At 58.2% G+C, this 26720-nt stretch overlaps 1 protein-coding gene and 1 non-coding gene across 9 annotated transcripts in view; both read right to left on the bottom strand.

Moving 5' to 3' along the window:
- PAQR5 (progestin and adipoQ receptor family member 5) overlaps positions 1-25831 on the bottom strand; it is a 52250-nt gene extending 26419 nt beyond the window's left edge. Inside the window, exons 1-3 of one of the 8 annotated variants that reach the window (XM_032469355.1) lie at positions 25662-25831; positions 9767-9889; positions 3808-3973 (exon numbers count right to left, since the gene is read on the bottom strand). In XM_032469355.1, the coding sequence (XP_032325246.1) occupies positions 3808-3858 (51 nt within the window). In that variant the 5' untranslated portion in view covers positions 3859-3973; positions 9767-9889; positions 25662-25831. The other 7 variants (XM_032469358.1, XM_032469357.1, XM_032469354.1 and 4 more) reach the window with 7 other exon arrangements.
- Positions 1508-1665, bottom strand: LOC116660305. Its single transcript, XR_004315759.1, has one exon. It is a non-coding gene; the product is annotated as a U1 spliceosomal RNA (small nuclear RNA).
- Positions 25832-26720: the final 889 nt, after the last annotated feature.

Genomic DNA, 26720 nt, shown 5'->3' with positions numbered 1-26720 from the left:
TTAAGTCTGCAGGGGGTTTGGGCAGTGTGGCCACTTTACCAGTATTAATTCCTCCCATCCAGGAGCGTGGGGTGTAGTTCCACTTCTTTGTCGTCTTTAATTTTTTAATCAATGTTTACGGTTCTCCACGTATATGTCTTTCACTTCCTTGGTCAGATTTATTCCTAAGCGTTTCATTTTTTTGGACGTGATTTTAGAAGGGATTGTTTCTTTACTTCCTTTTCTGGTATTTCATTGTCCGTGTAGAGCAACGCCCCGACGTCTGTGTGTCGCTCTTGTGTCCTGCTGCCTTGCCGAATTCTTTCGTCAGCTCCAGTAGATCCGTGTGGGGCCTGTAGGGTCTTCTGCATGCAGTACCTTGTCACCCACATACGGCGACAGTCACCTCTTCTAGAGGAGGAAATGCAGGCCCACGGGGGGACACTGGGGCGTGTGTGCACAGGGGATGGCCACGCGAGGACTCGGCGGGAAGGCAGCGTCTGCCGGTTGAGGAGAGACCTCAGGAGAAACCAGCCCTGTGGCACTTGATCGCGGACGTCCAGCCTCCAGGATGGGAGAAGGTGACTCTCTGCTGTTCAAGCCTCCCCGTCTGCGGTGCTTTTCATGGCAGCCTGAGCCGGCTCACACAAGTGGGGAGGCTGGGTGCCACGTCTCTAAGCCAGAGGCTCTCCGGCTCTTCCTGCAGGTGTCTGCGGACCTCCCGGGGATCTCACTGCAGTTTGGCAGGGCTGGGTGAGCCTGCATTTCCAACACTTTCCCAGGGCCTGTGATGCTGCAACCAGCTCTGGCTTCACCGCCCAGACACCTGACTCAGCATCATGCTGTCCCCTCCCTGCCCGGAATCTAGCTCATCCCAGAAGAGGAGGTGCCCTTTAGGTAAGTCACCATGAGCCCAGGGGCGCAGACATGAAAAGCCAGGGAGGGGCGGTCAGGGACCAGCGAGGAGTGAGGAGTGTGGCCAGGGGTTAGTGGGAGGGGCATGGAGACGGGGAGGGCAGGGAGCAGGCCGCAAACCGCTGCACCAAGTATGAGTCGTCGCTCAGCACAGACCTGCCGCACGCCCGACGCCGGCCGGACGCCAAGCCCCTCGTGCAGGGCGACCAGACTCATTCCGGCAAAAGAGAGCACGCAGGCTGTCACCTGAAAAAGTGCAAAGCACCGCCTGCACACGCCCCACACGCAGTCACTAGGACCGTGAACAGGCTGGATTAACAGCAAGCATGGCTGGTGCCAAGCGATCGTAGGTCAGTGTTAACTTAGAACACTAGGGTGACACTCCTTAAAAACAAGTGTCCAGCATTCAGTCCAGCATAAGGATGCTGTCACGCACGCAGCCCAGTGTTTACACAAGACGACGGCAAAGTCCCTCTGCTCGAACACGTGCGACGGATAAAAAGTCATGGAACAAATTACCGCCGTCTACGGGGGGGGGGGGGTCCCGAGGGCATCAGCACCTCAGTGAACAAAAAAATGGGGAAGAAGGACACACAGATTGTTTTCTTCTCTTCAAGGGAAGCGTGAACAGTCCCCCACTGCCACAAATTACGCAGTCGCATTTCCCACGTCTGGGGAAATCGCAGGGCTCAGCACGTCCGGAGGCAGTGGATGAGCCTCGCCCTGGGAAGACCCCTTCGTGACCATGGTGTCTGCCCTCCACGCAAGTACATAGATGGTTTTAAAAAGTACACTTTACCCAGTACAGGTTGGGTGTCCCGGAGTGAGAAGGCCCACTGAAGGGCCAGCATCATGCAGGGTGCTGATCGACAGAAGAAAGTCAAGAAGCTGAAACAGTGAAGCGTCCCGTTGGGTTCAGTCTTTGACTGAAGAACCAGAAAAACAACCTTCAGTTTCAGGCATTGATTTAAAACTCTACCACAGGTGAGCTTGTGATAACCACGCAGCATAACTGGAAAGGCTGTGACAGGCCACACAGAGGCCTCCCAAAATGTCCACGTCCAAGCCTCCAGCACCTGGAAGTGCGTCAGGTCATATGGCAAAGGGGAATTAAGGTCACGGATGGAATTACAGTAGCTAATCAGCTAACCTTAAAATAGGGAGATTGTCTGGATGATCCAGGTAAGCCTAATGTAATGACAGGGACTTGAAAGTGGAAGGAAGGGAGAGGCAGAAGGAGATGTGACTACGGAAGAAAGGTCAGGAGACGCACGGCTCCCGGCTTTGAAGACAGAGGACGTGGGCCGGGAGCCGGGGACGGCGGGAGGTCGCCAGGAGCTGGGAAAGGCAAGGAAGCAGACTCTCCCCCAAAGCCTCCACCGGTATTTTGATCTCAGCCGAGTGAGGCCCATGTCTTCTTCTAACCTACAGAACTGTGAGAGAATGAATTTATCTGCTTTTTCAAGCCATCGAATTTGTGGTAATTTGTTATGGCAACAAAAGAAAACTAATACAACACCGGAATTTGTCCCCAAATCCAAGAACAACCTTACTGCAGAGATGGGTCAAATTTCTGACCAGAAGAATTGATGCCTCCTTTGGAATAATTCAGAGAGCATACACAGCACTCTCTGAATCTTCCCCGATACGGGACATCTTGCCGAAATGTGTATCAAATTGGATCATAAACTATTCTTATTTAGGCGAAGGGAATGCCAACAACCGTCACTAAACACTCAGATTTAACTTAGGCAGGATGTGCAAGGTACTGAAAGAAACCAGTGAAACACAGAGGGTCCTCAAATACAGAGCAAAGCTCATCTTGGTGGGAAATGACATCAGCTCTGAGTTAGAGCAACGCCCCAGGAAGAGACGTGCGCGGCCCTTGAGAGCGGCGCGGGGGCCCCCTGCTCCCTGGGTGGGGGAGCCGGCCTCGCTTCCCACGCGTCTGACACCTCCCGCGGCCCTCGGCCCCACCCCCAACAGCTCCGCCCTGCGCCGTCCCCCCGTCCCCCTGGCCCACGCAGGCTTTAGGGAGAAGGTTTGCAGGCCTGTCTCCCCTAAATCTTCCAGTAAGTCATTTGGAATTTATTCTCCTGGGGAAAGTCATACGGGCGTGGGGGTCAGCAGAGTGGAAAGGAGCTGTCCTCCCAACGTCCTCCAGATGATGTTTCCACCGTGAAATAACACCCACTCAGTCAAAAAGGAAAGAAATTTGACTCTGAGACAGGTGTAATGAGACGTTTGCTCTGCAAGGAGGACGTGCCCCGCTGGGCCGGCCCACAGGCAGACGGCCTCACCTCCCGCCAGCACCGCAGATGACCAGTCCCCGGAGGCGCGTTCGGGGCAGCCGCCCCAGGGCTCCCCGGCCCAGGAGGATCAGCCACCTTTCTCGCTGCCTCAGCCCACACCTGGCCTGGGCCTCCAGCACCCATGGGAGGGGCCTTAAAAAACGTCCCCCCACCCCGTGCTGCTGGCTTCATCTCTTCAGCTTGAATCTAGTCCTGGTTTTTTTTAGAAAGCATTTTCATTTTTTTTAAGTTTTTTAAAAACAATTTTTTCCCTTTTCTGGGGGGATTATGTTTACCATTTATCTTAATGGAGGTGCTGGGGACTGAACCCAGGGCCTCGTGCATGCTAAGCACACGCTCCACCACTGAGCTACACCCTCCGCCCGGAGCCTGCAGTCTTAACAATGACTTTGCTTCAGAATGAAATGCAGCCATCACAGGGAAGGGCTACACCTTACGTGGTTTCGGGGTCCCTTCTGTTTCCAGGCTCGGTGTAAGTGAGGGAAACAGGAGGCTGGAATCCCCTGACGGAGTCTGGGAGGGGCTCTGGGAGAGAGTGGGCCTCACAGAGCAGTCACCGGGCCCCAGCCGGGAGCTCAGCCACCTGAACGAGAGCACGTACCTGGGGCACCTGCTCGGCGCTGAGCAGCCTCGGGAGCTTCAGGGTCAGCATCCTGAATCCGGGCTGGGAAGGCCGGTGGGTGACAGCCGGTTCCTGTTGGCAGGTCTCGCTCAGAGTCCCACCATGGCCCGGATGCCTCTGGCCAGCCAATGTCCGAGCTGCTTCACTGAAAGGGGGCAGCGAGAAGAAACCCAGTGAGTGTCAGCCAGACGCCAGCCAGATCAGACCGTCAGACTGTTTGACCATGGACATGCCCTTGCTCCTGATGGCAGGATAACCAGGCTTCCTCAGAAACGCCCGCAAAGCAGTCAGACTGCTGAGTCACTCATTCCACGAGTGACAGAGGGAGGCAATTAACTCACAATACGGGCAAGCATAAAGCTGTAGCGCTGGACGGGGCCTCAGGTGTCGCCCAAAGCCCTCATGTTGCACAAGGGGGTCAGAGGGGTGGAGTAACTTCCCTGCGGTCACACAGCTCGGGAGTGTTGGGGCTGCTGCTCACTGCGTCGTGTGCTGCCCCTGGGCAGACAGCGTGAGCCCAGGTCTGCGTCCCCTGAGAGCGGTGCTCCAGACCACCCAGAGAGAAGCAGCTCTTCCAGAAGGTTAAGCAGAGCGTGGTCGCCCGGAGACACAGAAGAGCCAGACCCAGCGAATCCAAGGCGCCGCTGGAGACAGAGCGGCAGGACTGTTTAAGCGCAGGATGAAGACTGCTTAACAGCAGTGAGCACCGTGAACCAGAGGAACCCAGAGCCCTCCGGGCAGGCCCAGGAAGCAGAAGAACACAAGCTGGATTCAGCAAAGACAGAGCAGAGCTGGACATTGACCACAGTCAGTGCCTTGTCTGCTCCCGTGGTGCCGGGCTGAGTCCTGCAGCCTCCTTCACGCCCCCACGCTGACCCGGGGGGCCCTGTCCCTGCCTCTGAAGGCCCGAAGGCCTTGCCTGCACCTCTCCGGCAGCACCAGCCACCTCTGCCTGCGAGCAAAGCTGCCTGCCTGGGCCTTGTCTCTCCAGCACACACTCGCCGCCCCTCCCAACTGGGGAGGGCCCTCCTGAGATGCTTGGGAACTCAGGGTGTGTGCCTGGCGCAACCCCGACCTTCAGCAAATGCTTCCTTCATGATGCAATGCTGTTCATCCTTTGAACTTAGAGTGCGTTTTTGTTTTTGTGGTTTGTTCATGCCTTTGCCTCATTACAGTTCTTCATGTTCCATGTGTTACCATCAGGAACTGTGCACAAAGCACAATGTAGTTACGTTCCACCATAAATGCCCTTCTTCCTCACAAACACGGGTGGGAACGTCATTCACAACAGTCAAAATGTGGAAGCCGACCAAGTGCCCCTCAGCAGGTGAATAAACACGATTACAGACAGGACCCGGCTGGCGCACACACTGGGGTGTGACCGAGTGAAAAGGCACGAAGTTCTGACGCGCTGCAACGTGGATGGAGACCCGGAAACTACACGCCAGGCGAGATGAGCCAGTCACAGAAGGACATACGCCTGATTCCACTTGTCTGAGGACCTGGAACAGGCGACTCACAGACACCGGACGCAGAGCAGAGGCTGCGGGCTTGCTCGGGGCGCAGAGCTCCTGCACAGGATGAGAAAACGCTCTCGAAATGGGCAGTGGGATGGCTGTGGAATTGTCATGTCGCTGAATTATACACTTAAAAATGATACACAAGTTATATTTCTGAATCACAGGATAAAGAAAATAATCTTTAAAGCACATGTACGTTGTACCCAGGTTAAAACCTGGAAGCCGATACTTTGCAAACAACGGAACAACACTGACGTGAGTGGACCTGGTACACCGTGGTCCTCCTGGCTTTTTGACCTAAATCGCCAAGCTTTTATTCCCAGAACACTACTAGCTCACCTGGTGGCGGGACTGGAGATGACCGTCCAGTACCTGGGGACATTCAGGCACACCAGAAAAACCCCGAACCATAACAGGGCCAAGGCTGGGTCTCCACAGACCTGGCCACCCTGGTCCCCTGGTTCTCCTGGATCTCAATGTTGCGGGCAAGAAAAAGGAAAGAGGTGGTCCCTGCTCGCTCTCGCAGCGCACAGCGCCAGGCAGGGTGGCCGACTGGGCCTTGTGAAAGCACACGATTCACCCATTTCTTCCTTCAGCCAATGTGTCCGGCATCTTATTCGCATGACGAATAAGCCCTTAAGGGCGAGGGCTCCGAGCAGAGCCAGTCGCTCCCTGTGGGCCACCTCGGCTGGAAGGAAAAGGCGGGAATTTAGCTGAAGTCAAAGCTGCACAGCTTTGTGACACACATGGCATCCCCTGTGCCTAAACTCAGCCGTGCGGGCTGTACAGTAACTGGAGGGAAGAGGGGGTCAAGTCCACCCCCAGGTCAACCAGAAGATGTCTCGGGTGGAATTTTTCTGAATTACAGTAAAAACAAAATAACAAAAGCCCTTTCTCTGAGAAGGAAAATAGAAGCAAAAGCTTCCTTTTAGAAGAGAAGTGGCTCTGATTAAAGGGAATTAAGTCCCAGCACAGAGCCGGAGGACCTAGCTTCTCTTTGCTGCTGAGAACAGATGAAGAATACAGAGCACTGACAACGGTGCTCACAGCCCAGATGCTACACAGTGACCCTGCTTGTCAGCTCACAGGGGACACCGCTCTCGCAGCAGCGTCTTGGGTCATGCTTTCCCACCATTCAAGGGCATCAGGCCTCTCCCATTAATACCCTGTTACTTCGTGTCTTAAACGTCCACTTTGTTGTTCGCGGATGTGCGGAGCGTCTCCGGATGATCAGGGACGTCGCGGAGCACAGCCGAAGTGTGGGCTCCGCCTACTGCCAGGCATCCCAGACTCAGGATCGTCGCGTGAGCCCACTGGTCTTTCCAGTCTCTCTCCATCACCAGCCAAGCTCTGAAGTTCACCGGCGTCGTGCAAGTCAGAGCATGATTTCCAGCATTTCAAACGGCAGCCTGGTTTGTTGCCTCTTCCCAGGGTTTTAGAAACAAGACTGAATAAGACAGAAAGGCTTTGGAGAGTTCTGAAATCAAAACACAGTGTGACGCTCGGCCAATGCGTCAGCCCCGCGCTGCAGCTCAGAGAGGCCCACGGCACCGCGCGCACCTGCCAAGCTCTCCTGAAGTAGCCCTAAGAAGCGAGGGAGAGGGGAGGGCGAGGCAGCTCACAACAAAACACCACCTGGAGCTTCAGGCTCGTCCCCTCAGAGCTAAACGAGGGGACTTAACAAGAGATGACACTCTGGGCACCTGCCTCGTGACCCCTCGCAGGCGAGTGCTCGGGCCCTGCTCCTGTCCACCCTCCTCACAGCAAACTTCCACTTACACTCTGCACATCCCGGGCCTTAAAGGACTCGAGCGGCAAAACTTACCACCCCCCGAATATGTTTACATACAAGGCGGCCGAATGTAAACGGATGGGCTGTTCCCCAGCGAGAGGCCCCAAAGCGTGCCGCCCCTGGAGACGCAGGGGCAGCACACACCCTTCATCACCACGACTTGCTCAGCTAGACGTGCGCACTTAGAACCCCTTACTGTGTCCAGCACGGTGCTAGTTTTTAAGTGTCATTTTCCACTCCCAGGTCATAGAAACAAGGATAACTCGCACCAGTGCAGAGTAAAACCCTCATCCGCATCTTTGACAGCAGGATTTCAGCCGCCACTTTTTGGAGTCAGCTACCACTTCCATCGAAGTTATTCAGAAGCAGCACTTTTTGAAGCTGTGTTTAATGCTGCTGCTACATCTGCCGTCGTGACACTGTGGGCAGTCTGCTTTCAAACACTTCACACAGTGTGATCTGAAGGCGTTAGCTTTAGCCCACACCTCTGGGGCGGCGGCTCACCAGCATTTGAAGACTCGCCGAGGGCTCACATTCCAGAGGCCTCAGCTTTGGCTGGGTTGGGGCTATTTTTGATCAACACCAGAGGGTTTGCTGGTTATCGGAATGGATGCCGTCTCACTGGGGAGATCAGTGGAATCAGAGACGCGCATGTTGGTGAGAAGTGTCGCACAGCTGCCCGCCCCCCTCCCCCACCCCGGCGGGAGCAAGGACAGTGACGGGGCGCCCCGGGGTGGCCGCCCCTCTGAATGGGCCCAGGTGGGCCCTCGAAGGAGGCTTCAGGGCCTGAACCAAGGAGAAGTCCAGCGGGCGCATCCACCTCACGTGAGCCCTCAGGAAAGGCACCGAGAGCGCCCAAGGGGGAGGCTGCGGGGACTTCACCCGCCAACAGAGCGGCCACCTCACTGTTTTTGTGCCTGCTTCCTGGAAAATACTTGTGTGGGGGGAGGCACGGGGCGGGACTCAGCCTGAGACACCCCCCCCCACGTGCTGTGGCAGCCGGTGCTGAGGCCAGGGTCCGCCAGCCCTCACGGACCTTGAAGAACCGACGCGTTTGAGGCTGCGTTTCCCGAACTTCAGATCCTGCCAGGTGGAAGTCACACCTCGGCTTCATGTACCAGTTAAGACAGAAAACACTGCTGCCAGCTCTCATCATGGGGCAGCGCTGGCGTCAGAGCTGTCTGCATGTTCGCTTGTTTGCTTGTTTTGAATGTGCCCGTAGGAACGGACGGAACGCAGCGATGGTAAGCGAGGGACTGGCTCGGGTCAGCTGGCACGGCGACTCTGCAGACTCACTTCTCTGATTTCCACGGGGCTCAAAAGCTCCTGTACAGCAGAACCAGTTCTTCCAAACGGGAGAGCAGGTTCCCGAGAGTAAACCCCAGTCGGAGGTCCGTGGTTTGCCCCTCCCTCTTTAAGCTGATGGTGCACTTCAGGTGCCTCCTGAAAGGATCCCAAACAAGCATGCATGGGGACGTTTTCAGGTGACCATGCCTTCCCCAAGCAGCCCAGAGAGCTTGTTGTTCAAAATAAAGGAAGAAAGGATGAAGAGAACTCTGGACGGAGCCGACCGCAATGCCACTCCTCCTTTTCTGGAAAAGCGTGACGTTGGAAAACATCCGACTCCCCGCTGGGCAGACATAGCAAGGGCAAAGCACGCTGTCTGGGAGGGAGCGTCTCCCTCGCTTCTTTCAGAAAACTAGAAACAGGAGATCAGGGAGCTCCTGAGAGGTCATCTGGTGCAAACTACCACGGGACGCGCACGTGTCACCGACGGCATTGCAGGGGCTCGGCGAGGTCAGGATGAGCCGAGGTCTGGGGTCGCCAGGGGAAATGCACACAGAGACGTGCAGCAGGACTCGAAAGACCGCAGGTCCCAGCACCAGCCCCGAAACCCCCACCGGGAGGGAAGACCCCAAACCCCGCAGAGTGAGCGGGTCCCTCCACAGCTGCCCCCGGGCAAGGCCAGGCCCCGAGGTGCCTCCCAGCCCCCACACTCCAGCCGAGCCTGGCCGGAGCTCTGGGCCCTGGTGATAAAGGTCGGGTTTCTGATCCCAGATCACGGCTCAGAGCACCAGCTCCCCCGGCTGGGAGGTGGTGGCACCTACGCAGGGGAGGACGACGGCCAGGGCAGTTTCCAGTCAAGTTAAGTTGGATTCACACAAATTGCAGTTTGAAAATACGTGACCACATTTTGGAGAAGTCAAGGCTACAGATCAATTCAGGAGGCAGAGGGGTGATTTTCAAAGTCCCGCGGTTTCTCAGGGCAGAGGAGCCCAGAGGAGCCCGCGGGATGAGACAAAGGCTCCCGGGACTGAAGGGGCAGCGCTGACAAAGCCGGGGCGGGGGTGGGGCGGGGGGTGATACCAAGGGTTTGCCCAGTACCTCAGGTCTCCCTGGCAACGCAAGGGTAGGAATCGTGGTGAGAAAAAGAGGCGGTCCAGGTCTAAGGAGGCTGGAGGTTGGGGCAGGTGCTGGGGGCAACACTGGGGAACCAGCCAGGTAAGCAGCAGGGAAGCAGAGAGCACCCAGTCTGCTTGGGTTAAGGTGGTCCCTGGGGCTGGGAGCAGAAATGCAGAGCATATGGGAAGACGCTCGGTCACTTAGTCGCTCAGCATCCATTTACCGCTGCCCGCTCTGTGTCCGAGGCTACGGCAGGAGAGGAGGTGGAGAAATGAACGTCACGACGTCTGTCCCTGACGAGCTCACAGCTGGTGCAGGTCACCGCCGACCACTGTCCCAGGCGCACCTGACGGTAGAACTGCCGTTAGAACCACATGCTGCTGGGGGACCATAGGACAGACGTCACATCAGGGAGCTGGGGAAGACTTCTTGAAGAGATGGAGCTTCCGCGAAGTCTTGAAGAGTGAACAGGCAGCCTGCAGCCATGGAGGGGAGGGCATTCTAGGCTGAGGGTGCAGAGGGAGGAGGAGTTGTCCACAGCTCAGTGTGGAGGGGGCACCTTGTGTGGAGGGGCAGGGGGCCAAGGTGGAGCCTGGAAAGAGCCAGGTGAAGGCACAGCGTGGACCCTGCCTGATGCAGTGGCGGGGGGGGGGGCGGGGTCAGGACTGGAGGTCTCGGGGGTGCTGATGGGAGAGAGGGCGGCGACCCTATGCTGGGAAGGAGAATTAAGAGGGGATGCAGGCCACTGTCAAGTTCTGATTCCACCTTTACTGTGCGCCCTCGGGCAGATTCCTTAATCTCTTCAATTTGAATTTTCTTATCAGCTAAATGAGGATAATAAAACTATCAATGGCTCTCATGAGGACGGAAATAACACCACTGCCTCCTGAAGTACCTCAGCTCTGCGTTCCTGCTCCGTAATACTCCTTCCTCCTTGGCTTATGATTTTGCCTGAAAACGGACTGTTTCCCCTTGGCTCTGCCCCACCTCCCTGGCTGGAGCTGAGGCTGAGGGGCCGGCACTCCACAAGCCCGAGGGGCTGCCATGGTGACCTCCCCGCTTGGCTTCAGGACTCAGTGAGTGGACGGAACCTTTCCTTTGTCCCAGCTACCCGGCTGTGCAGCATATTTACCACGAGGCGACTGCTGCACATCTGAAAAAAGCTGGATGATAGGTTATCGCACGTTGGAGAGAAAAGTTGGAAACGATACAAATCGCTGGCAAAAGAGAGCTGCTGGGTAAGTCGCGGTCCGTCCATGTAAAACTGCACTGTGTGGCTATTAAGGTGCGACAGGTCTGTGGTTACGGACAGGAAACGGTGCCATGACATGCCGTTAAACGAAGAAAGCAGGTTATGGAACAGCACAAATCTTGTAACGCCGTCTGTATAAACCTGTGTTCCTTCCGACTGCTCACGTTTACGGCCAGAAGCGTGTTGGGAAGGGCGCTCCCCTCAGGCTCGGCGGTCTCTCTGTGGACGGTGGGTCCACATCACGGGATCTGCTTTATTTTCTCCCTTCTGCTTTTCTGTAATGAGCGTGTGTGTTCTTACCAGCACTTAATTAATTGATTTTTTAAAAAAACTAAAGCAGCAATGCCATTGAAAGGAAATAAATGAACGGGCCCTCCCACTTGGCCAGTTCTGGAGAAACAACCATGTGAGCCAGCCCAGGGGCTGCGAATGTTGGCGTGCCTTCACACCCACTGAGCGGGTCAGCCTGCCTGCTGGCCCCGGGCAATGCTGGCCTTGCAGTCCCCCATTCAGGGTCCCTGGGGCCAGGTTCTAAAGCCAAACAGCTCCCCGTCACGGCCAGGTGAAGGCGGAGGCAGGAGGGGCGCCCTGCACTGGGAGCACCGCGAGGTCGTCAGTACTAGGCACACAGTAAGAGCGTGCTGTGCACCAGGCCCTGCGCTAGCCCTGGAGGTACCTGGAGGTCCCGGCAGACGCAGGCCGCCCCCATCCCCCCGGGACTCCGGTCTAGTGGAGGGAGAGCCCAGGAAGGGCCAGGAAACCCCAATGACCCCTCAGAGCTCCTGCAAGGCTCTGCCCTCCTGACTCATGGGCCACACTTTGTGCTTCTACGACAAAACTATGGAGTCCCTTCTGGAAGGTCCCGGGGACGCCACTCCCTGCAAGGCACCCCCCTAAGCTCCCACCAGCCTTGCTGCCCACTCGCGCCCCGTCAGCCCTCGCGGTCCTGAGCACGCCAGGCTTTAACACTTCACGCTTTCGCACCTGCGTCCTCGGGGACAGACGCCTCTGCCTCCACTGTCTCTTCTGGATGAAACTCTTCCCATTCCTCCGGGCTGAACTCAGCATCACTTGAAAGGGTCTCTGTCATCCCCTTTGCAAACCTCACAGTGAAACACAAGGCTCTGGCTCCCCTCAGGTCTGTCTTGCTCACTGCTAGGCCCTAGATGCCCGCCCCAGCGCCGACGCAGCGCCACTGCGGAATGAGCGCATGCTCACTGAGCAGCCGGACGGCTCTGCGCACGGCCGCACCCTGGAGCCCAGCGGCAGGGTCGGGCCCATCTGTCTAGGAACCTCCACCTAGCGGCTGCACACTCTGTTCAAGAATCCCGCACCTCCATGCCAAAATGGTCTACTTTGCTTGCTCTAACATTTCTAAGATCTGAAATCTCAGATCAACTGTAAAGAAATTTTTGAGAGATTTGGGAAAACCTGAGCACTGAATATTTTATGATAACAAGAAATGACCCATTCTTAAGATGTGATAATTGTATGGTGGTTACACTTTTTAAAGGGCCCTTTTCACTTAGAGATGAACGCCGCAGCAAGCCCACGGGAAATGACACGGAGTCCAGCTGGAGCAGGGCGGGTGGGCGCTGCGGGTGGAACGAGGTCAGCTGGCCATGAGTTGATGACTGTTGAGGCCGGGCGTGGAAGTTCATTATACCAATTTCTCAATGTGTGTGTGTTCTTAAAAGGAGACGATCACGATGAAAAAAACAAAAAATGCTGAAATGTGAAATATGCTTCAGCCGTTGCACAGCAGCACACAAAGCAAAACGCTGTTGCAAGAGTAGTTATTACTGCTCTGTTCCCAGGCTTTCCTAACGTGTGGGACACCAACGTGACAGCCGTGAAACGCACACAGGAAGCATTGCACCAAAATCTCCACCCGAACGAGCTGAAGCTGAAGAGCTTCAGGACAAACCGGAAATGCCTTAGGGACAAAACCCACCTCCTTATAAATAAAAGACTGCAGCCCCAGAAAGAAAAGTCAAAAGGCCTTGTCAGCGGAAAATGCCCGCGATATCTCACAAGCATATCTTCTCCCCAGCTAGAGGTGAGTCCGGAAAAGCTTCTTCCAGAGAATTTTATAGGAAAAAAGACACAAGTGACATAAGGATCCTGCCAACCTTGGTTTTAAGATCCTGCTTTAAAAGGGATCAAATGACATTTCACCTTCCGTTTTTCATGGTTAGATTTTGTGTTTTTGAGGTGTGTAGGTTTCAGTGTCTTAAATAGTTCATTTTTGTTTATCTGCTAATACAGGCCAGGGTTACAAGGTCTGTTTTTATAAGTTTGTGTTCACTTGATGTTCTAAAATGTTACACATTTTCTGTCTTTAAAATTATTAAATATTTTCTTGGACTGATGAAACTTTTAAATACCTTCTTATAAAGCACAAAGTGTGCTTCAGTATCGGGTGACAGACACAGTTAGATGGCCCCGGCCATTCTACTCCGGGGTAGGCACTTCCACGCACTGCCGGAGCTGGACGGGGGTGCCAGGGGTCTAGCCGGCTCTCAACTCCCGATGTGCCTCAAAACCGCCCAGGGGGTTGCACAGCACACTGATGCCTGGGCCCGCCGCCCAGCCAAGTCAGGCCTCCGAAGGTCAGGGAGGGAAGAGGGAGCTCCAGTGGTTGCACAGCACAGCCAAGGTCGAGGCGGCTGGGATTCTGGGCCAAGGTGAGAGCCGAGCCGGTCCGCCGCCGAGCCCTGGAGAATCAGGACCAGGTGCCTAGGCTACGTGGCTTGCTGGCCTCCAGGCTGGGTGCAGCAGGCAGGTGCCTCCCCCAAGGTTGGGAAGGGGTGAGTCTCTGCCAGGCTGATGGAAGGTGCATGAGGCCCTGACTGGGGGGTTCCTTTCACTCCAACAGGAAACCGTCAGGCTGCTGGGGAAGGCACGGTCCTGTCTCCACCCTCCTCCCAAGCTGCTAATCTGATCAGAAACTTCAAGTCTGAGATGGAGCTGTGGCCGTGAGAGAGCCCAGACCACAGGAGGAAGGCAGGCAGGGAGCCCCGGTGGGGACTTGGGCTGAGGGCAGGCGCCTTCCCCCATCCTGGGGAAGCAGTTCTGGAAGCCCGGAGGAGGCACGCAGCCCCGAGGGCAGAACCAAGACCCCAAACGTGAGCTTCTGGGAGGCAGGTGTTGGCTCAAGTCACAGAGGTGCTGCGGTCCCAGGGTGGGAAGGGCCGCTCCCAGGCAGAGCTCCCACCAGGGAAACGTCCAGGTGGGGTCTGGCGTGCTGACGCTGGGGGTGGGTGAGGTTGGGGTGGAGGCAGGAGCCTCAGAAACCACCCTGGCCGTAATTCCCAGACCCAGCCATGCATCCAAGCCACCCAGGGGCTTGCTGGGCACACAGAACCACCTGAGTGCGTCTGTCTCAGGCTCTCTCAAGCTGGACGCTTGAGGGGTGGGGGAGCCTGGGACTCTCCCCCGTTATCAAGCCCCAGTGGTGACCCCACACATGCCCAGTCAGGAAGCACCTGCCCTGACCTTCCAGGATCGTTCACCTTCACGCCCAAAATCCACCGGGCAGACATGCCCAGAGCCCAGAGAGGGTAGGAGTGCGGGAGCTGAGGACCAGCACTAGCGGGCGAGGGTGCAGAGCAGGTGCGCAGCGGTGGGGAGGGGCAGGCAGGACGGGAGAGTCGTCATGGGCGCCGACCAGCAGGGAGCGGCGCAGAAGAAAGCACAGCCGGCCCCGCAGAGAGTCCCTTCCTCCTGGGGAGACAGACGCGCCCAGTAACGCAGCCGCAGCAGCAAAGGGCGGGCGGGAGGGAGACGCCCCCGAGGGGCCGCCTGCCCCCTGGACGCCCCCACCGGGTGCTCCCCAGGTGCCTCAACGCCACACGCGCAGATGAGTCGTTCCCGACCACCGCGTCGTGCCGGTGTGCTTGGTGCCTGCTTCTCCCTTGGCTTTAAGGTGCTTTGCCCTCATCCTCCAACTGCCTGGAAAATTCTAACTCAGCTTTCCATGTCCGCCCAAGCCCCACTCCATCAAGCTCCAGTGCCCGCGCCGGCCCTCAGCCCCGGGGCCTCCTCTGGCGCCCCTGCCGCACCTGAGGCTGCATGGATGCTCCTGGAGCACGTCCAAGCCCTCAGGACAACAGGCTCCCGCCTCGTTCACTGCTGGGTCCTTGGAACCAAGCACTGCACCCAGCACGCTGGAAAGAACTCAGAAAACGCCTGCCCAGCGGCCCTGAGGAGTCCAGAGAAGGAGCCCAGAGCAAGGGTGTCAGGCAGTCAGGGAAGGCCCCTGGAGGAGGCAGCACTGGAGGTGGATCCCGAATGAGGGACCGCTTGCTCTGGCGGAGAAGAGGGGAAGGGAGAGGCACTGTAGGGCAAAAGCCCCGAGAGGGGGTGGGCTGGCTTCCAGCAGGGGGTTCAGAGGGACCAGAGATGGGAGGACAGCAGGGGACGGGAGACTCGGCCCCCTGGGTGCATTCCTCCTCCCCCAGTGAGCTCAGAGCAACCTCTCCCCTCCCTCCTCTCTCCCCTCCCCCCCCATCTGCATTCTGAGCAGCTTTCCTTGGCGATCACTAACTCTGAGCTTCACCCCCTGGGACTGAGGGGAATTATTTTCTGATCAAACTGGCAAGTGAGCCGTCTCCTGTAATTATTACCCAAAGAACACACCCCACGAGCAAGGTGGGGACGAGCAGGGGCAGCCAAGGAGCTGGGAGGTGCGAAGGAAGAAGGTCCCTCGCACGGGGCAGGGGCCCGGCATGTGCCCAGCCCTTCAGTGGAGACCAGAGGGGCGGAGAAGGACCCAGGGCCCACCTGACTTTGCAAGCGGTCGCACAGCCAGTGAGGAGCTCAGACAGGTAGGCGCCTCGGGAACACACAGCTTCATGGGTGAGGAGTGAGTCTGGGCCCTGGAGTCAGGGGGCCCTGGCGCTGAGTCCTGAGGCCTCTCCGGGCCTCACTCTCCTCCTCTGAGTGGGGGCGATGGCGTTGAACTGACTGAGCCCTCGGTCTATTCCGACTCTAATGGGCATTTTACACCCCGCTGCACCTTGACAATCTGCCTTCAGGAGGGCGCCTTACAGTCCTCAGAGTGACTGTGTCTTTGGTCTGTTTCGAGCACTGACATGAGCCTATGTGTAAGACCTTGGCACACAGTAGGGGTCCCGTACAGTCACCTGCCCATAGGGACACTTATGACACAGGATGCTTCTTCTCTGGGCGGCCACAGGCCACAAGGTGGACCACAGACAGAGCCTCCTTCCTCCTCGCCAGCAGGGATTCCTGCCACCCCAACTTCAGAAGCAACACACTTCACAATCTGAATGCAGCGGTGGATTAAGAGCCCCAGGGGCCGAAACGTGACGCGCGGCCATTACTCTATATTATTAAGCACAGGCTCTTTAAGGGCTGAGGAAAAATGCATTATTCAAAACCCCATGAAGAACTGGGAAAAACAGGTGCTTTCAAATCAGCCCCCAAGAAGGTGCAGCCAGAGCTCGGGAAGCTGGGAACAGTGCACCCTGCCTTGCCCACGCCTCGGCTGCCGGACTGCCTCACCTCCACCTCCCAGGCTCCAGGCTGGCCTTGCACCCCTGCCTGGAGGTCTGCCCAGAACCCAAGAGGCCACCAGAGGCAGCCGGGGGGAACCGGTGAGCAGGCGACAGTGGGTGCAGATTCTGGCTCCTGCAGTCCCTGGCCATCCCTTCCTGGCCCCCAAGCCCCCAACGGCCGCTGGTTATTGTGGACAGTGATCCGCTCTGCCCAGGGATGGAAAGCTGGCCTCTATCTGCAAAGTGAGAGAGGAAAATATCATTTCCATGCTTAAAACACCTCCTGCAAACACGTGTCCCCACAGTGTCCCACAGAGCACCGTGAAGCTGGAAGTTCCGCCAGGGGGATATACGCTTGGAGACAGGTCCCATTTTATTTCCTTGGCCCAGGAATGTCACATGGGCCTGGCATCTGCATTAGGAAGTGGAAAAATGGTCACCTCTGCAGTGTGAGTCGAGGGCCACCCACTACACTGTGAGACTAGAAATTTCACTATTAGAGATTCATTTCTTTGGGCTGTTCAGGAAAGGCCTGAGGAACATGCTGGTATTTTGGGGAGAAGAGAGGTGTCACGAGGTTTAGAGATTATCAGAGGAATTTTCTTCCCCTCTTACTTTTCATGCCAAGTCCCAGGTCTTCCTTCCTACGCAGAGTGAACTCATTTCCACAGTAGCTGGTGGCCAATGGCATTGCAGGGAGTGAGTCAGAGCAGAGGGTTGGAGCGCAGCAGCAGAGACCCAGCTGTGTTAGGGCCCACCATAAACAGTTACTGCTTATGAGAGTACTGGGCAAGGGGTCCGAGGACCTGGCCCATGTCTGACTGAGCTGTCTTGGGGGCCCAGGCGACTCTGCATGAGCTGTGTGACCTTCTGGCCTCAGTTTCCACATCCCAGCATGAGAAAGCGGAGCACCAGGAGGTGCTCGGGGGGCGGCTCTGAAGGCCCAGCTGGGCGAGACCAGATGTGTGAAGCCCCCGGCTCTCCCAAAGCAGGGACCATTTAACCCCCCAGAGACCAGGCCCAGCCTCTGTCCTCACACCAGCAAGACATGGAACTAAATCCAGGAGCTTGAACAAAGGCAGCCTGAATGGAACAAGGCCCACTTTATCAGGGCAGGTGTCTTCCCTTCGATGGACAAGGAGGGGTGTTGGCAGCACGGCCAGGCAGGCGGGTGGAGGCCCACACAGAGGCTGCAGCCCCCCCTCCCCTCCCTGGCCGGAGCGCTTGGCTCCTGGAATTCACTTCCTCGGACTCCCGTTCTCTTCAGACCCTGAAGAAAATCTAGAGAATGGTGAGTCAAGACTTGATCATTTTAAGGGGCCCAAAGGGCAAAACTGATGCTTCCAGAAGAGCAGCTAGCGTAGAACTGGGGCCCAGAGACATTAGGCGGCCTGCTCAGGGTCACACAGCGAGCTGGTCCTCGGGTAAGTCCAGAAGCCCCGGGTCTTGTTAAGCCACAACCCAGAAGCAACGTTCCAGCAACTGGGCATCTGCTGGACTTGGAGGAACTGTCCCTGGGAGGACAGTGAAGATAAAGCCAAACCAGACCAGGGGGGAGAAGGGAGGAGGGGAGAGGGGAGAGAGGAGAGAGAGGAGTGAGAGGGAGGAGGGGGGAGGGCAACAGCCCACTTTCCCTTCTTCCGGAATCTTCCCCCAGCCTCAAGCTTAAGCCAAATGTTTCATCCTCCTTCACACAATTTCCCTTTTTTAAAAACACATTTTTTTAAACCATCAGTCAGGTTCTAGAGAGGATGTGTACCAAAAACATCTAAGAAATAAACCACTGACACCACACTTCAGAAGTGGACGCCCCCCCACCTTGGCAGCCTCTCGCAGCTGCGGCCCCCAGCTCCGCCTGCCACAAGAAAGGGCTCCAGTGAGGCGTTACTGGGCCCTGACCTGGGGAAGGAGCGGTTTCCTGCCCTGAGGCCCCTGCAGGATATTTGGGGCCCAACACCCCCAGCTGGAAGCACTGCCAAGGCCTCACAGCCCCTCACAGCAGGGCCGGTCACGTCCGTCCAGCCCACAGCCCTCGGGCCCCCCTCCCAGCAGAGAACCTGCAGCACACCTGCAGAGCCACCACGGGGACACCTCTCCTGTCCCGTCCCTTCTCAGGGGCTCACCCGTGGCCCCCCTCCGGCCGCCATCACCTCCTCCCACCCCCCAGGGGCCTCATGCTCAGCCTCCCCCCGGGACAGCTGCCCTCCCCCGGCTCCTGCCCCCTCCCTCCTGGTGGCCGTCTCTTCCAGACCCGCGGTCTGCTCAAGCCCCTCCTCCTTCCAGACGTCGGCTCTGCCCAGCTGGCCTCCCTTCATCCTCTGCTCTGGCATCTGGGGTGGCAGAGCACGGCGGAGAACTGGGACTCGCCGTCCTTCCTGGGGAAGCAAGACCTACACGGCCCAGCCCCGTTCAGAGGTCAGAGGAACTGGGTCAACACCAGCTGAATGTGAGGTTATTTCCCTGCAAATTCCACTCTCAGAAAGCTAGATAACTCTCCAGGCAACAATGAAGGAAAAACCGCAAGGCAGCAGGAGTGACTACCAAGTGTGTGGGTGGACTTCCAGTGGGTTTACTGACGTTGAGCACGGAGGACTGGGAGGAAGGCCGGCATGACCACACACACACACACACACACACACACACACACACACACACGACTCTGTGTGATCCGAGGCCGTGTGGACCAGATCCCCCAGCTCAAGACAGCCAGGCCACTGCCGACCCTCCCACCATCACTGCTCTATTCTCCATGTTTTGAGGACTTTTTGATTCTTTTCTCAAATCAACTGCCACTGTTGGCACCAGCTGACAGGGATGGGCATCTGATCCTGGGGGAAGGCGGCTCTGGGAGGAAGGAGGGGGCTTTCGGGGGGAGGCAGAAAGCACCACGGTGGCGGGGGCTCACGTGGGGCAGGAGGGGACACCTCTGCCGGGAACGGTGGGAGGAGGGTGCCGGCGCGGGGACTGGTGGCAGGAAGTCGGGAGAGAAGGCAGCTCGCTGAGTTCACCCAAAGAAAAGGTTTTGTTAACGTGACATCAGAATGCTGGAGCCTGGTTACATTCATGTCATTTCTAGGTCCCTCATCACCTGCAACTCCCAGCCCCACCCTGAACTCACAAAGGGAGTGAACACAAAGTCAGATTATTCCTGAGAATTTAAAAACTGTTTTCAAGAAGCATGTGCAGGACTCACCCTGCATCACTGACACTCTGGCCCCCTCCTTCCCTGTTCATGGTCAGACCCACCCCCCCCATGGTATATTTTTCTCCAGCCTCCCCATTCTGGTCCCCCGCCCCCGGCCCCCATACACCCATCCTCCCAGTCTGCTCCTGCCCTTCCACCCCCCTTCTCCAGGCCCTGAGAGCCAGCTTCTTTAACCACTCACACAGGGACGGCTCTGGAGCCTCCCAGGGGCCTGCGGTTACTCACCCTCCCGCTCCGTTCCTGTCCCGCGGCCCCCGCTGTCTCAAGTGCACCCCCAGGACTGTAACTGATGGAGGCATCTGAATGGCACACGGAGAGGCTAACGCCATTGAAAGAAGGACTTATTACTTGCATTTCCCAAGAGAAGGGGCCTATCGTGGCACACGGGACCACGGGAGGGGTCCTAGGCTTTGGTCAAGAAGCAGGCGCGAGGGGAGGGCCTGAGGCCAGAGCCTTTACCGGGGTTCCCCTGGGAAAGGCAAAGTGAGGCCGGTTAGGCCTGGCTAGTCTGAGTAATTCCGGCAGCTCTGGGGCATCGGGGCTGCCTCCAGCTGTCCGGACCCAGCGCAGAGCTGGTTCGGGGCAGAAGAGATACTGGTTTGGCGTGTGAGTGAGAGAAGCAGGGGTTCCGAGGGTAGGGTCTGATCGCAGGGGAGATGGAGACAGCACTGGCCGCTAGCTTGCTCAGTCAGACACACGCTGTCTGAGAGACCAGGGGACCCCCATCCACTCCCTTCCCCTCATCTGGCTCGTGCGGTCACTCCCCCGTGGGCACAGTCCTTCTGCCCTCAAACACCACCACCTTGTTAACACAGCCCCATCCCGGACAAACTCAGCCCTCTGCCTTCACCCCCGAAACTTGCTGCCGCCAACACCCCCGGCATGGCCACTCTCCTTCCACCTGCCCCTCCGCGCACTGCACAGATCCTGGTCCTAATCCGGAACCCACCCTCGCGCTTCCTCAGGGACCCCCGTGCCAGGGTCACCCCTCCCCAGCCAGTCTCTCCCGTCAGCATTCACACCTGGTCCAAAATGACACAGTCCTGATCTAAGCCACGCTGTCTCTCCTACAGATGAGGAAACTGGGCCTGGGAAGGGACAGGGCCAAAGTCAGATCGTGTCAGAGTGAGATTCAGGGCTCCCCACCCACCACACCAGCTCCCAAGGCCTCAGTGACTGACTCAAAGCCCGGTGGCAGGCTGGCAGAGTAGCCGGATTCAGGACCCTGGGATCTAGCTATCCGCAATGGCTGGGTCCGTGGCTCCAAACGAATCCCACTGGGTCAGCCCGACCCCAGGGCTCCCAAATAACCAAAGAGGAAGAATGTCTTAAGAGGCTACAGTGTGTCCAGGCAAAACGCCCATTGGCAGCAAGTCTCCACAGAGCTCTCTGGGGCTGGCCCTGACCCGGGGTCAGGCCAGGGGTAAGGACAACCCTGTAAGATAAACCGTGGCTTAGCAGGCAGGACGCGGGCAGAAAGCACACGTGCGGTCACCGCTTTGGGAGAGCGCTTTTCTCCTAGCTGCCAAAAATGATTGTATCTCTCTCGCACCTGCTGGCTCCTCGCTGCCATTCTGCACAATTTCAAAATGACACCTGAAGTCACCCTTGTCCTCTTCCCCCTGGAGCCAACACCATGTTTCCCACCATGAGCCAGACACTAGGGCACAGGTCCAGGCATCAGAGCTGACGATGCAACCCCATTATTTACGAGGGGCTGACTCACACCACATCACAAGAGGCGTACTTTTCCATCCACTATTGCTGGAAGCACCAGACTTGTCGTGATGGTGGCGATAAAGAGAAGCCAGGGACAGGAATGCATGAGCTCTGTCTCGGGTCAGGGCCCCACCCTCTCCCGAGGAAAGGAGCTGGTAAAGAGTGGCTACAGGCAGAAATGGGGGAGGGGGAACTTCAGTGGCCTCAGACAGAGGAGGAGTCACCATTATGGGTTCATTTCTTCAGGCAAAGCATTATCATTGTTCCCCCTACCTGCACAGTCCCCTTCCTCACCAGTTTTCCCAATGTGCTGGTAAACTCCTACACATCCTTCACAGCCCAACTTCTGGAGTCCCTCCCCCAACATCAATTCCAGCTCTGAACCTGGCAAGACACAATGACAATGGGAAAAGATCTGGGGATCAATAGAAGGGAAAAAAGAGCCAAAGCTCTCTGTGGTCCAACACGTGGGCCCGCAGCGGAGCGGCTTCCCTGTGAGGGGTGGCCTCCAGGTCTCCGTCCTGCCAGTGTGGCCTCCTTGGCTGACTGAGGCGGCACGGCATGGAGGCTAAGGCTGAGTCTGGTGCCCTCTCCCTGCAAGTGTCATCTTGGGCAGCTATGCCACCTTCCTGAGGCTCAGTTTTCTCATCTGTAAAATGAAGATGGTACAGTTTCAGCTTCATAGGGTTGTTGTAAGGATGACCTAATGCACGTAAAGTGCTTAGACCGGGGCCTGGCCCCCTAGGAACATCTACTGAACGCCTATTACTGTGATTAGAAAGGCAGCCCTCCCGCCCCCAGCGGTCAGGAAAGAAGGCGGGGTCCACACAGCAGCGGGAGTGAGGCGGAGAGGTGCCTCCGGGGACGCACTCCAGGAGCCGGTCCTCCTGAGCCAGGTCTTCCCCTCCAGTCAACTCCACGGAGCCTGGAGCTTTGCCTCCAGACACAGACAAAACTTCTTTGCAGAGTGGCGGAGGGTAGAGTTCAGAGCACAAGGTCCCGGGTTCAATCCCCAGTACCTCCATTAAAATAAATAAATAAAGCTAAAATAAACCTAATGACCACCCCCCCGCACCCCGCCACCAGCAAAAACAAACAAATTTTGTTTGCAGAAACAATGGTGCCCAGAAGAATGACGGGGGGAGGGCAGGCTGAAGTCGCTTGGATTTGTGGCTGTGTCTCCCATATTTTCTATCCCAGAGGAAGTTCCAACTTCTACCCCCGCCACCCGCTCCCCCACCGCCATCTCCATCCTGCTCGTCCAGACACGTGTCTCAGAAAGTCAAGCTCTTGGGGCCTCCAAGGACGCCACTCATCAGAGTCTTCAGAGAGGCCTCCGAGCCCGGGCTTTGGGCAGAGTACCGCCCTCCCTCTTCCGGCCCACAGCTCTGGCCGGACCTCCTCGGACCGGTTTGCTGTCCTCGGCCCAGCTGACCTGAAGCGCCACCTCTCTCCCCACCGCCAGGGACGGTGCCCCGGGGAATTTGGAAAGGCCGCCTGGAGAGGGCACTGTTTCCACCACTAACAGGCACCGCTCACCTTGGAGAGCAGCCTTAGGAGGTGTCTTTGGGGAAGAGGCGGGGGGGGGGGCCGGCTGGGAGCGCCCCTCCCTGGCTCTCGCAGCTCCCCCTGCGTGGACCGCGGTCCGTTCGGCCGAGGCGCTGCCCCTCTGAGGAACTGGAGGCAGTCGGCCTGAAGGCTCTTGCCCAGGTGGCTCCTGAACCCCTAGCAACCTGGTGCAGGGGACAGGGACCAGCTCAGAAGGACCCCAAGTCCAGTCAAGACAAGCTCCAGCTCCGCCTTCAGGAGGTCAGTCCTCAGCTCTGGGCCTCAGTCTCCCCGCCTGTGCCGCAAGGAGGGGCAGGCTGGGCGTGTTCATTCACTCAGCAAACGCTAACTAAGCGCCCACCGCACCCCGGGCCCTGCCCCGGCCCCGAGGGTGGAGCAGGGAGTGACACGGACAGAGAGCCCTGCCCTCGGCGGGCAGAGCTTCTAACAGGGAGGACGGGCGATGAACAAGACTTAAACGTGGAACACGGAGGCTGGATGGCGGTACCTGCTACGGAAAGTGAAGCAGGGAGGGGCGCAGGGGTGTGAACGCGAAGGCTTGTCCCAGCCGAGGGATTCTGGGCCGAGAGCTCTCATTCCGCGGGGTTCCAGTTAAGAGCTAGGAACTGGCAGCAGGAAGCTGGGCGGGGCCCTGTGTGTGCAGGGACCAGTGGGGCGGGAAAGGGGGTGACCTGCCGGGGCCTGAGTACCAGCTATGCTCTCAGAGGCCTCCTCCAAGGAACAGGAATGGCCAACTCGAAGTGTCCTGGTCTGTCCTCAGGCCAAAGCAGGCACCACGTCTGCTAAGGAATATAAGGTTAAAAGTCTGCAGGGCACTGCCACGGAGTCTCCCATGCCCCCGCCTTCCCACTCGCTCCTGGCCTTGGACCGTGGACTCCTCCCACCCCTGTATGGTGTAGTGTGCCCTCTCCTCACATGGGGATCAGGGAGAGGGATTTTTTCGCCAGTTTTAGCAATTTCTCTTCCTCTAGAGATGATTTTTGACCAGTCAGTACTTCCTGGGAACCTGCGGTGTGCTCAGGAAGAGGCAGCTCTCAGAGGGATACCCAGCTGTGCGATCACTCCTGAGGAGGAATTTACAGTCCACCGGGGAGGTCAGGCTAATGGACATTCACGTGGGGAAATAACAGTCATCTCTTAGTTTGCTTTGAATCTTACAGAGCCCTCTAGGCCACTCATTCTCACATAAAACCATGAAGATTCTGCTGTCCCCATCTTACAGATAAGAAAACTGAGGCTCAGAAAAGCAAGTCCTCTTCGCTCAGTGCATGTCCGTCCCATGAACTTGTAAGGAGAGGGAGGAGGCAATGAAGATTAGTGTTTCCAAATAAGATTTCCTGGAGAGATGGGTAAGACTTTGGTGTAGATGGGCCAATGGTCCTCTGCCTCCAACCCAGAGCAGGGCCAAGCCGGGCATGTAGCCCACTCCCCTCTGCTTCTCCCAGGCCTGGCAAGAAGTGGGCTGGGGGTGAAGTGAAGGCCTGGCTGTCTGGAACAGCACCTGCGGCAACGCTGTGCTCCCTGGCTTGAAAAACAACTAAGTTGCCCCAAGAGGGTAAGGATTTCAAGGACCCTCGGTGATGGCGTTGGGTGCCTTTCTGGTCCAGCTTTTCAGAGTGCCCTTTCTGTTCCCCAAGGGCAAAGATCCATCAACTGGAAAGTCTCTGCTATTTCAGGTTAATTCATTCCATTCTTGTGGGGCACCTTCCCCGTGCCAGGTACCATGGCTACAGCCGTGAGCAAAACAGGTCCCTGCCTCCTGCAGTCCTCACGGCTCAGCAAAGGGCTGGCCCTCTTGGAGAAACCCCTGATCAGATTTTATTTTTTCCTGGAGGTGCGCTTTTCAGCGGAAGAACTTCAAGGGAGAGGGGAGAAGAAATGAACCCTCGCTAAGTCAGGGGCCCAGCAAAATGGAGAACCAGCCACCTGCCTGAGGTTTGAGGTCCAGTTTCACATTTTTCTCCAGCAAATTACATAACCTCTTGGAGCCTCCTTTTTCGCTCATCTGACAACGGAGTGAGACCCACCACCTCGCTGGTTAACGGCGGTGGGGGTGGGGGTGGGGGGGTGAAGTCAGGGATGTGTCCATGTGAGTGCTGCCAGCTCTCCTGATCCACTGACCCCCCCATCCGTTCTCTCTGCTGCTCCGTCCAGACCATCGTTCACCCCCTTCCTCCGCACAGCTGAGCCCCCCAGCGCCCAGGCTGGAGGAAGCCCACTCTATTCAACTGTCGGCTGAGCCGCCTCTGGGTCGCCGACTCCACGGCCGTGGGCCACCCTCTGTCCGGCGCTCACCTTGGGGTGGGCTGGGGGTGCCGAAGATGCCCCGCTGGGCTGTGGCCGGCAGGAGATAAGGCAGCCCAGAACGGGGGCTGGGCACCCACCTCACCGGGCCCGGCGGCTCCCCGCCCCTGCCCCTCACCCTGTCTGACTCAGCCCAGCCTCCCAGCTTACATCTGGCCCGAGGAGGCGGGAAGCGCAAGTGTAAACATCCCTTAAGACACGGCCAACTCTGCGGTCCCCATCTGAGGATTTTTTAAGGGACTGGGGGCCGAGGGGCAGAGACGCAAACGCTCAGGAGAGGGAGAGACGAGAAAAGTGACAAGGCAGCCGTCTTGTGGCACCAGCAGCGGCTCCCGGCGCCGCAAGACACGGGGCGGAGGGCGTGTGGGCGACAGTGGCCGCGTTTCACCGCCACCCGGGGCGCGGCCGTCGCGGCGCAAACTTTCCAGGCGCCGCCCGGGGAGCGGCCAGCCGGCTCCGGGGAGCCCGGGGCGGCCGCCGAGGCCGGGTGCGCGCGGACGGGGAGGCGGGAGGACGCGCGCCTCGGGGCAGTCCCGCCCTCGGTTACCTGGGTTCCAAGTGTCCCGGGCGTCCGGCCGAGAGGGCGCAGGGACGCGGCGGGCGCTGGGAGCCCCGGACTCTCCTCCCGCCGCGGTGGCCCCAGACGGCCGGCCGGCGCTGCACCTGGTGGGGCGGTTCGCGCGCCTCCCCGCGGCCCCTCCCACCCGCCCCGCGCGGGGCGGGGCGGGGCGGGGAGGACGGGGCGGGCGGGGGAGGGGCCTGCACCTGACCGCGTGCCGCCCACGCCGGACCCCGTGACCTCCAGGGGTCGCCACCCCCACCCCCACGGCCCCCACCCCGCCGGCCTGAAGTGCGAGCGAAGCCGGCGCCCAGACAGAGCAGGGGGTGCGCACGGGCCCCTTCACCTCCCTGCGCCCACTGTCAGGGACAGAGGCCTGGGCCACCGAGCCTGCCCTGAAGAAGAACGCATGAGGTGGGGCACCCGCAGCCCCACCCCACCGTGTCCTCCCCACTGTGGGAGAGGCTCCTGGCTGCTCTCCGCCCTGTCGGCCCCGTCGTCAGGTCCACCCCGCTGTCTCAGGAGCGCCCCAACCGAGGGCACTTGGCCACCCTCACCCTTTCCCCAGGCCTCCATTCCCCAGGTCCGGAAAGTGCTGGGCCTGGACCTCTGCCACTCAGCGGACAAGGTGACAAGAGTCGAACGGACACAGAGGACAAAGAGAAAACATTCCTTCCCTCCCCACCACGCAGACTCGTGGCTGCGCCCCGGTGCGAAGGAGCAGGCGGCCGCTGCCTCCGGCCCTCCCTGCGGCCCCTGCAGGAGAACTGCGGAGAGTCTCCCCGGGCGCATCTCCCCCGTGGCCCCTGGCTCTCTGAGCTCCCTCTGCTCCGCCTCCTGGCCTTGTCTGCCAGGCGTGCAGGCCGTGGGAGGAGCCCTGGGCCTGGGGTCCATTTTGCTCTGCATCCTGGGGCAAGTCTCTGTCCCTCTCTGGTCCTGTTTCCCTATTTGCAGTCAGTGGGTTGCAGCTGACTGTCTCTCAGGTCCTCTTTATGAGGCCTCAGTCGTGCTATTGGGCATCTGGCTCATGAGGTTTTCTTGGTGGCC

This window comes from Camelus ferus, chromosome 27 (assembly GCF_009834535.1).
Source record: "Camelus ferus isolate YT-003-E chromosome 27, BCGSAC_Cfer_1.0, whole genome shotgun sequence".
In the NCBI taxonomy this organism is placed as follows: Eukaryota; Metazoa; Chordata; class Mammalia; order Artiodactyla; family Camelidae; genus Camelus; species Camelus ferus.
Note: the sequence above shows the minus strand (reverse complement) of the source record. Positions and strands in the feature narration are given on the sequence as shown.